Here is a 9,039-nt window from a genome sequence, read left to right as displayed (position 1 = left end):
GCATTTTCCTAGTACTTTATATAAAAATACAACTAACTCCAATTGTTCATATCCTGTCATCCCAGAGCTTAGAGTAGTTGCGGTATGTTTATATTGTTTGTTATCATCTCTCTCTCTCTCACTCTTTCTCTCTCCCTCTCTCTCTCTCTCTCTCTCTCTCCGTTTGTATAATATTTCCTGAAAGCACTTTGCACCAATAGCGAGTCGCCCCACTGAAGGCCTACCTGCTACTCGAGCTTACAGTGAACCAGCGCCATGGATTGATTTGAGTAGCAGGAAAAACGGCCATTGAGTTCGTGCAACTGGCGGAGCGTATTTGGAGGCAGTACAGAATGACAGCTGAAAAAAAATGAAGGAGTAACATTTGTTCAGATCATGCACGCCATTTCTAGCGTTTCCCAAAACTTTGATATAAAAACAATATTTTGGATTTATCCGTCAGGTCTACCACGAGATCTGACTCATATTTGAAGCTTTGACGTATGAGTTCTTTACGCTGGCGGACTCCTTTTGGATATTTACATTATACTGAGCTTGATGTGTAGTTTCTTCGAAACTTGCTTGCAAAAATAAGCAACGTAAAGGATAGTTTTGTTATATACTTTCTTTTTTAAAGATATCCTACATAATGTTGGGGAGTACGGCGCTGTACGCTGCTAAGAAACGGAAGAAGCCCGTTCAGAAAATGTAAGCAACTCTCAATTTCAAGTTCAAAGACACGGCTCCTATACCTAAAATAATGTTTACATTATCTTACTTATCAATTATTGTATATTACAAAAAAGGCATACATTTATGAACAAGATGTTTACTCTACTTGCAAAGTTTTTTAACTATCATGGATAATAAACTTGCCGTGAATCTTATCGATAGGGCTATTTTGCGCTTCCAGTTGCGCAAGATCGATGTGCATGTTTTCCACCTTTTGTCTAGCTGAAGTTAACTCAACTCTGCGTTAACTCGGCTACATTTTGTTAGGATGTTATGGGTGTTTGCATCACTGTATTTTTTTTATGTTACACACATAACATGTGTTATGCTTACCACTCTAATTTATTATTTTCTATTGATAATATTTACCAATTAATTATGATAGTTTATCGGCTGTCGACTTGAGTATCTGCACGTAACGAGGCCAAAATGATTTATCCGATTGTAAAACGTTTTCTGTTTAATTTTTATCTTAACAATCTCCTCTTTGCTCTCGTTATTTGCCTCGGTAGCGTACTATAAGTTCGTACTCAAGTCGTTAAGGTTGCCTTAAGATTGAGTTTTGGTGTATAGTTATGGTCTGGCATGGAAATACATAGTAGTCTTACATTAGTCATAATCAAATTTAAAGTTGGCTGCGCTCTCACGCGATGCTTACAGGAGGGAGGGGGCGGGGGAAACTGTCCCGAAGTTTTGTAATCTGATAGTCCTGCTTTTTATGCCTAATTACGAGAACCCACTTTTTTGTATTTTTGTCTCTTTTTTCCTATAACATATTTCTAAGTCACGCAAAGTCACGCAATAGAAAAGCCTTATTTTCGGAAGAATAAATAATGTTATTTAAAAGTTTTAATGATTTGAAACTATTTTGGTAATGTGTAAGTTAAAAACATGTAATTACTGCATATTAGCATGAGTATATTTGATTCTTACCTACATATGATCCTGTAATCCAAAGTATATGTTTGTTACAGAGGATAACATTTGCTCCATTACCAAGGAGTAGACAATGACTACAGTATAGTGTCTACTGTATAGTGAGCTTTTTTCACCTCCACAAGTCTATCATTGTGTGGCTGTTATGTGCAGAGCAGGAGTAGGCTGTCACTAGTGGAGCCCTATTCCCTAAGTAGTGCCCTACTGTGAATCGGGCCCTATTCTGAGTCAGTGCATTGTATATGGAATAGGGTGCTTTTGGGATGCACATCTAATGTTTCACCAGGCATTCTTCTGAGTGCCATGTTCAGTTGAGCTACACTTATAGGTCACCTGCTGACTCTTATTTTAGTGCGAGTATTCTGCCAGGAAGAATTCCTTTAAGGAAATTAAAATATATTCTCATTATTTGTGATTCCTTTGTAACTCAACCATCTAACAGACATTTCACTTCATCTCAGACAGAGTCACGGATAGACAGAAGGAAAGAAAAACAGACCGACGCAGATAGACAGAAGAACAGGTAGACAAGCAGACCCACAGACAGGCAGACAGAAAATCTGACATGCAGTCTGACGGACAGACAAACCAACAGGCAGAAAAACAGACAGACAGGGAACCAGCAAAGCAGGCAGACAAACAATTTGAATGCAGACAGACAGGCAAATGTACATTGAGCCCTGGCTCTCCAGTCTCACCAGAACCCAGACCACCAGTGCACATCTGGCCTCCCATTGTTTGGCAAGGTCACATGGTTAGATTAATAGTCATGGAGCTCACCAGAAGCTCATTAAGAGAACAATAGCCACAGTGACTTGAAGTGACAGGGATATTTTTGGCAACAAGGACATCAATGGATGATTATAGCTTTGATGGCGATGACCGTGGTGGGTCATGGTTTCTGTACGGCTATTTTTTGAAGCTCTACTGACTAGCCCTCCCAGCTGGAACTATTACCTTCACACAGAACTTTGCAGACATATTCCTAACTGTTTTGGAAACATTTTACACTATATTTTTCTTGTGTTTTGTTTCTTTAGCAAAACAGATTGGAAAGAATGTTAGACAGCTTTGATTTCAGACCTGAAACAGGCTCTTATTCAGGCGCTGTTCTGACACCGACTCTGACAAAGTACCTTTGTATGGGACTATGGGAAAACAGTCTTGCAACAAGAAGGCAATACTCTGCCAGAATAGATAACACATCCATTGTTGAGGAATGTGACATATGAGTAATGGTGAGAGAGCCAGGTGGGCAAGAAGAATTCAGCAGGTTGAGCCATCTGACTTTTTTCCAGCTTTGTTTTGCTGAGCTAGATCAGAGACAGATGTTCATAGAGTTCTACAGCAGGTTATCGGGGTGAGAATGTCCTTAAAAGACCCAGGTTCAATTAATGTTTGCACGCGTTGACTTTAGCTGCATTTGATTGAGCTTGCTTGGCAATGGAATTCTTCCCTGTCCATTGGCCCTTCGTTTAGTGTAAAGTAATGTTTGAACCCCATTATGGGACCCACTTTTTCCGGAAGTGCACAGTGAGATTCCCTGAGAAAGAGGTGGTCAAAAGCCTTTCGTATCATATGTCAATTGTAATACTCACGTCACATTGTCTAGTCCTGGGTCAGTGTGACCGGATCAGTTTTCCATTTATTTCATAACTGATTAGAAAAGACAGCCATGCTGTTATGCAAGACAGGGGTTCATAATTGGTTTTAGCTTGAGACCCAAATGAGAAATTGACCTTACTTGTTTGACCCAAATCTTGCAGTGAGAGGCATGTAGTGTGATTATTCATAACTCTCAAACCACCTCCAAAATGCCCAGGGCTTTCTCTGGGACCAGACCCATAGTAAGAAGAAATACTGATATAAGTCTAAATGCTTCAAGACTCTAACATGTGTCTATATGTGTCTGCACATCTATCCCCTGAAATGTAAACTGTGGTGTTTGCAGTGACAATGATCATGAATGTATTAAGAGTGCATTATAGATCCGTACTCAGTCATCCAAAAGCAGTCATCATTTATTGTGTAGAGATGGGAAATGTTGTCTTGCTTGCACTCCAGCAATGCAAGCATGCTTTTCTGCTTTTCTTAATATGGATTCCAAGATGGAGTCAGAATCAGTGTTTGGTGGTGATGGGACACATGAAGATTCTATTGTCCCTAAGCCCTGTTTTTGATGTCATCACTTTCACTTGTTTAATTTGTCCCCAAGTCTCTGGCTTCTGTTACCATTGAATTCCCTTTAGGTAAACCCTTGGTGGAGAAAATATAGTGTTGGGTTACAACAGCTCTACATTTCACAACAATTCTTTGGTTTTTCATGACAATGTTTCCTGAAATCTTTTACCAGGAAGATCTGAGGTTGAGAGTGTGTTATTTCTAAAGGACTTCTAGTTGTAGACAATTAGGTCATTTATCTTTACTTAAATTATTGAAAAAGGACACTTGAAAAAGGAAAAATAAATTCAGATATTTGGGGGGGGGGGGGGTAGATGGCTATGATGTATAGCATAGTTGACATGCAAAGCTAATGTTGCCGTACTTAGCAAAGTCCTTCAACAACTTTGACCAGCAGCCTAATATAAGCTCTTTGACTTAAGACCTTTTGAAGTTCGATGAACATTATAATGGATTAATTATGCTGTTTGACAGTTCACAAAGAGATTTAAGTACATTTCTAAGAATATGCCAGAGTGCAGTAGCTCTGACCCAAAGGTACTTGGTGAGAGTAGCAATTGGGAGACACACAGGAATAAGGAATCAGCATGACATCATGCTTCACCAATGGGCTGGTTCACATCTGCCTCAGTTACCCTTCAACTATCAAAGGGGATTGGGTGTCTGGTTGAAAATGGCACCCTTATTCACACTAGTAAACCAAATTTATAGCTATATACTGGTGCAATTTACCAAACTAACATTTACATTTAACTAATTTAGGACACTCTCATCTGGAGTGATTTACTTTAGTGAGTGCAGACATTGTTGTACTGTACTCCGGAGGTAACAGAATGCACAGCAACGATGTTGCAACGGCCAGGGTCACCGAAATGAGACGTCTCTCTAAAAGACGATTGTTCTGGGGAGATTTTGGACCTGAATCACTTTTAATTTCCTGAAGAGGCCCCTATGTATGCTTTTCAACAGCTTTAGTTTCTTCTTTGGTCTCAAAATTCCCAGAATTTCAACAGCAATCCAACATAAGGAGGGGGAGATATCGCGACCTCAATAGCACCAAGAAAATCCTACTTTTTTCTTTCAATACTTGATCCAACTTCAAATACCAATTATTTGCATTCAAATGAACTTTCTCAAATCCAGCAAGGTGAAGATAGTGTACAAAACGATACATTTTGGGATATTTTAAAGATATTTTATTAAGGATTCCCAACACTATTGCATGCTTGTTTTTTCACTTGGAACAGAAATTGAGTGAACTTGGTAGAACTTTTGCAAACAGGAAATGACAGAGGGATTTCACTGGCCCTAGTCCAATCTGGTCGCAGGTGTAGCTGTTGGAATACGTAATTCGGGGACACTTATGTTAGGTGACATTAGATCTTAACTAAACGTACCACATGGTACAATTTATTAAAACGTATGGCATGTTACGTCTGCCATTTTCTGTAGATGAGGAGGGGAAGATGATGTTTCTTATTAGTGACCTAGATGGAGTAGAGGGATACACTTTCACATGCATCAATTTAGGACACTCTTAAGCAGGCACCCAAAACACTTTCTGGTGAATAAATGTTGTGAAACACTATAATGACACTATTATGATAGAAACATATATTGCCAGTTCATGGACAGAGTCTTAATGTTTAATATTGCAATAAAAATACCCAATTTTCACTTTTCCAGTCCCAAACCCTCCCCTCCAGATGGCATCAAGTCAAACCCATCCAAGCGGCATAGGGATCGGTTGAACGGAGAGCTGGACAAGTTGACCAGCCTGCTGCCTTTCTCAGAGGATGTCTGTGCGCGGCTGGACAAGTTGTCCGTGCTCCGTCTCAGTGTGGGATACCTCAAGGTCAAGAGCTTCTTCAATGGTGAGTAGCCAGCTCTCTGAGCCCTGGGTTATATGCCAGCTCTTAGGTTATATATAATGTCTCCAAAAGAGTGTTAAGAACACATTTGTATTTCCCGCAAAGTCTTGGGCGCAGTTAGGACTAGCTGCCTGGCCAACATTAAGGTTTTGCACCTGGTCGTCCCTGGGTTTGCATAATCTGACCAAGGCCAACTTCATCTTTCTCCTGCTGGCCACATTTCAGCTACCTCATGGTAGCCACACTGTGGCTAAGTCTCACGGCAGAGGCGAAGAATGTTAAATAGTGTTCCGTTGTTTTTGGTTTGAAGCGTTCTTGTGCTCACACTGCCTTGCAGCTCTCACTGTCAATCGTATGTCCACCAGCTCTATGTATATGTTTTTCTCTCTCTGAATTTCTCACTCTCTAGGTGACTCTCTGTTTCCCTTCCTCTGCATCTCGCTCAATTCTATTTCAATGGGTTTCCTGGCACGGGGCATATTTGTTTACATTGCAGAAGCAAGTGGAAAGTGAGAAAGGTATAATAAATGACAAAGTGAAAACGTTTTACTGGGCCTGGGACAGAAAGATTACTAGTAACCTGAGTGAACTTTATACTCTAAAGTTTCAAAAGGATGAAGTCATTTCACATGTTATTCTAAGCTTTGTGTTTTGTAACATTGTGGAAATAGTAAAATTATGAATAACTATGAAATATAAAAAGCTAATAAAAATTAGGGTTATTTTTACAATGTTGTCTGTGCTCCAAATTTGCCCTTTTCTTTTGGAAACAGACAACGCATCTTGCTGCTGTGATTGCACTTTGGGACATTTCACGTGACATATATGGAGTTTATCCATTTTTATCTTCAAATTCTTTCTGGGTCTGTGGATCGGTGGGAAATTATGTGTCTTTCTTTCTGTTTCTCGCTCACTCTCTCTATCGCTGCCTTTCAGGAAACTGCCTAGTATTTGCCAAACATAATAAAAGGCAGTTTGAATCTCTGAAGCAGAGTATTGAGTAGGTGACAGGCAGAAATATGGCGCCTCAGAGGGTCACATGACCAGACACAGTCTTCCTTTTCCTGTCGAGCGCTAGCACATTGTTCTAAATATCATCACACTGCACACCACCCATTCACACTTAACCTTTCTCCATAACAGCAGAGGATGTTCTTTGGGACTGAGATGTTAACTAACACTGTACAAGCACACACACACACACACACACACACACACTGTAGGGTTGGCTTGTGTGTTGAGATAGCAGCTGGCTGGATGGACAGTCCATGCAAGTTTTCAACCCCGCGGAGCGCTTCCTCACATTGTTCTGTTTCTCTCTGTTCCAAAATAGCACCAATTAGAAGCAGAGTGCAGACACTACAATGGAAAAAAGGGCCTATTTTTATTCTTAGACCAGGCCTCCACCAACAGAGCAGTTAGATGTAGAGCTCATGGACAACAACAAAGCCAAATCAGACAGGGCACTTTGTATATTGTAGTACTGCATGTGCTTCCTTGCCCACCAGAGGTGTTCATTGTAGCAAGTGGAGACATGTATTAATTGCCTTTCTAAGTGGACGTTGTCAGGGCATATGCCTCGAGAAGTTAAGGGATCCTCTTGGTTTCTAGGCTCTCCTGACAGTAGGAAATAACATATACAGTACAACAGAAACAGCAATTTTTCTCCATCTGTTCATCTTTCTGTCTCCTTTTCTCCATCACTCTTCTCCATTTCTCTTGGTTTCAGTTAAAATGCTCTGTTTAACGGGCTTTAAAGTAATGTGAAACCTTAGTTTACATTACCAAAGCAAGTGAAAAACATCAATGTATATTGAATAATAGTGAAATCAAAGATACAATTAAAACTGGAAAATGATTAAATAAATATTAAGTACACATCACACAAAAGGCAATTTTGAGTTGTATAAAAACAAATATGTACAATAACAAAAGTAATCATGAGATGAAAAAACAGATAAATAGATGAACACTGATTGTGATCACATTGATTATGCGCCTCTTGCTGCCCTTTTCACATAGTGAAGGGTCCCAAATGTTGCTGCTCATGGTGGCTTATCATGATAACGTATCGAGAAACCACACTCCCAAGTCTTTTTCTTCATTTCCGGGTATTCTGCCACTAATCTATGTTTAGGAGAAACATTTTATTTGTTTTGTTTTGTAGTTAATTCTTTCCAGTGTGTCACTGTGTTCTCGTGACTTGGTTGGTTTGGTATTTCTGTCCTGGGACTCTGTGGGGTCTGTTGTTGTGAACAGAGCCACAAGACCAGCTGAATTAGGAGGTCCTTCTCTAGGCTCATCTAATTCCTTAAGGTCACACTCGTAGTGGAAACACAAAACACCAGAGTTTACATCATCAGCACAAAACCCAGGAGTTTATGTCAACACAAAACCCAGGAGTTTATGTCAACACATAACACAGGAGTTTACATCAACACAAAACACAGGAGTTTACATCAACACAAAACACAGGAGTTTACGTCAGCACAGAAACACAGGGGTTTACGTCAACACAAAACACAAGTGTTTACATCAACACAAAACACAGGAGTTTACATCAACACAAAACACAGGAGTTTACATCAACACAAAACACAGGAGTTTACGTCAACACAAAACACAGGAGTTTACATCAACACAAAACACAGGAGTTTACATCAACACAAAACACAGGAGTTTACATCAGCACAGAAACACAGGGTTTTACGTCAACACAAAACACTGCAGTTTATGTGAACACAAATTGGATAATTAGTGGTTATAGTCCCCTTGGATCTGTTAGGGTTTTGATTATTTAGAGCATAGTGAATCCTCTCTTCTTTTCATCTCTCTCTCTCTCTCTTACTATCTGTGTCTCTCTTTCTCTCTCTCTCTCTTACTATCTCTGTCTCTTCCTCACTTTCTCTCCCCCTGTCTCTGTTTCCCTCCCTCCCTTCTTCCCTGGGTTTTACCGTCACTTTTATGTAACTGCATAGGGCCTCTATGGCGGGAATTGGAAGTTGTATCTCAACCTCTGGCCTAGCTCACACCCTATTTCCTGTGCAGCTCCCTTGCTCTCCTTTCCTTCTGTTCCTGCTTTTCTTTCCACCCTTTCCTCCTTGACTGGTGCAGAGCTCAAGTTCACACACTCCCTCTCCTGCCCAACAAACACAACAGGATCCCACCACTGTAATGTGCTTGCACGGCATGGTCAGACAATGGATTTCGATTTGTCCACTCAGACAAAGCCCTTTTTACACTATTACTTGCTAGAAACTTTGCACTTGTTGGAACTCTGTTTAGAAAGTCTGCCTTGTATATTGCAATCACACATTTCTCAATGATGCAGCTTTGGTAA

At 40.2% G+C, this 9,039-nt stretch overlaps 1 protein-coding gene across 1 annotated transcript in view; it reads left to right on the top strand.

Moving 5' to 3' along the window:
* Positions 1 to 259: 259 nt before the first annotated feature.
* ahr2 (aryl hydrocarbon receptor 2) overlaps positions 260 to 9,039 on the top strand; it is a 54,654-nt gene continuing 45,874 nt past the window's right edge. The window contains exons 1-2 of the mRNA XM_010891049.5: positions 260 to 687; positions 5,515 to 5,702. Of these exons, the coding sequence (XP_010889351.3) occupies positions 629 to 687; positions 5,515 to 5,702 (247 nt within the window). The 5' untranslated portion in view covers positions 260 to 628. The remainder of the gene's footprint in view (positions 688 to 5,514; positions 5,703 to 9,039) is intronic.

Source organism: Esox lucius, chromosome 22 (genome assembly GCF_011004845.1).
Source record: "Esox lucius isolate fEsoLuc1 chromosome 22, fEsoLuc1.pri, whole genome shotgun sequence".
Taxonomy (NCBI): Eukaryota; Metazoa; Chordata; class Actinopteri; order Esociformes; family Esocidae; genus Esox; species Esox lucius.
This window is presented reverse-complemented; position numbering and strand designations above follow the sequence as displayed.